At 44.8% G+C, this 1,919-nt stretch overlaps 1 protein-coding gene across 1 annotated transcript; it reads right to left on the bottom strand.

The window, feature by feature from the left end:
• Window positions 1–328: 328 nt before the first annotated feature.
• Window positions 329–1,705, bottom strand: LOC115738672 (bZIP transcription factor 11-like). Its single transcript, XM_030671367.2, has one exon. The coding sequence runs from the start codon at window positions 1,068–1,070 to the stop codon at window positions 555–557; it is 516 nt and encodes a 171-aa protein (XP_030527227.1). The 5' UTR covers window positions 1,071–1,705; the 3' UTR covers window positions 329–554.
• Window positions 1,706–1,919: the final 214 nt, after the last annotated feature.

Below are 1,919 nucleotides of genomic sequence, written 5' to 3'. Positions count from 1 at the left end.
CTTTTTTCTATTTGTCTTTGTCCTTCCTTTGCCGCCTTTGTCCAGAAATCAATGGGCTTAAAACGAAAACTGCTAGTTGACAATAATATCGGTTATTTACGATCACACGATCTCCCAATTAATAGATGTTTTATATAAAATATGCAATGATGGTGTGTGGACCTATGATTGAGATTGTACGATCTTTGATAGTATTGTCAGATAAGCATTTCCTCTATTGAAATTAACATGGTGGTGCATGGTGGGGCTGAATTTTAAATATGTAGAGCATTTCTTTTTCTTTTTTTATAATAACCAAGCTTTTAAATACACTATCACATAAATAATTAAAACCCACAAACTCAAAAAAAAAAAAAAACAAAACAAAAACCACGCAAAACTATAGTCAAAAGTACACATCACAAGTACCACCCAGATTAGCTGATCTAATCCATTGCATCACTCGTTCACTGCCCCCACCTTAATAAATTCTTAATTACTTTGGCAAACACGGAACAAAGCACCAAAAACATGGACGGAGATTATTAGGTTTGGTGGTGAGATTTTCTTCACGTTCAGTACTGAAACATGTCCGAAGCTGCCATGATTGGCTGGTTAACGTGATGCCCCAGCGAGTTGAGCGGGTTCAGGAAGTGGTCGTAACTCGTTGCCCGGACGCCGCCGCCCACGACCTCGTCGTCGACGATCCCGCACGCCCCGAGGTTGTTCGTGTGGATGTAACCGAGAATGTCGCTGAGGGACTGGAACCTCTGGCTCAGCTCGTGGGCCTGAGCCCTCAGGATCGAGTTCTCCGCCTCGAGGCCCTGCAGGTGGCGGTTGGTGATGGTGATGCTGGTGCTGATCTGGTGGTTGTCCCTCCGCAGCTGACTCGCTTCGGCAGCGAGCTCGTCCAAGTGCCTCTGCTTCCGCATCCGCGACCGCCTCGCCGACTCCCGGTTCGACTCCATCCTCTTCCTCTTCCTCTGGATCTGCAGCAACACGTCTTCTTCGGAGCTCGAGCTTTGAATCCGGGTGGCGGCGGTGGCGGTTGTTCCCGAGGAGGAATTGGAATTCGGGCTCGAGGAAGCCATAATAATGGTAGTATATTTACACCCGACTCGCAAAACACCAAATTGGAACCCAAAAAAACAGGGGTTCAATTAAAGTTATGATATTATTTCAAGATCTGAGCCAACTACGAAAGAAAAAAAAAAAAAAAAAACACACGAGACCCAGATCCTAACGATGTTCTAGCCGATTCCGAAAGCTATATACGTATATGAATACTACGCGAAAGAACCTAAGGTAGATAGATCATGAGAAAACGTAGAACCAGTAGAGGAACGCAACAGAGAAAGATTGAACCAAGTGGGTCCGGCGCCTCAGAGAAGAACTTATTATATAACCCGAACGGAGGATTTCGCTGAGAACCGGAGACATGAAGATGCTCGCGCGTTCAAGAACAGCACGAGAGATATCATGTATCTAAGTTCATTTTCTCACTGGAAAAGTAGGAAAAAAAAAAAAAAAAAAACCACCCAGAAACAGAGAGGGACGATCCAAAGCGGTTTCGACGAAATGGGTTTCTGCGAAATGGTTCTGTGGACAGAGATTGAGCGGCAAGCAAAAACCAAGAGCTTGCATGGAGAAACAGAGGAGATGAGGACCAACAGAGCCTCAGGCTCCAAGATTTCTCAGAGTGGGTGAGGAGGAGGAAGAGGAGGAGGAAGAGGAAGAAGTTCATGGAATTGAGGGCCCAATTTATAGAGCCAAAAATGCGAAGAAGAAATATTAAAGAAACTAATCCCGCGGAAAAGAGAGACAAAAAAAAAATCGAAAAGAATTATATGGGAAGGAGGATAAAGTAGCGAACATAGGAATCTCCTCCAGGAGAAATGCGGTGAAAAAGAGGGTGAAATTTCCACACAACCCTCCAATCC

The sequence above is a fragment of the Rhodamnia argentea genome, chromosome 2 (genome assembly GCF_020921035.1).
Source record: "Rhodamnia argentea isolate NSW1041297 chromosome 2, ASM2092103v1, whole genome shotgun sequence".
NCBI classification, from domain to species: Eukaryota; Viridiplantae; Streptophyta; class Magnoliopsida; order Myrtales; family Myrtaceae; genus Rhodamnia; species Rhodamnia argentea.
This window is presented reverse-complemented; position numbering and strand designations above follow the sequence as displayed.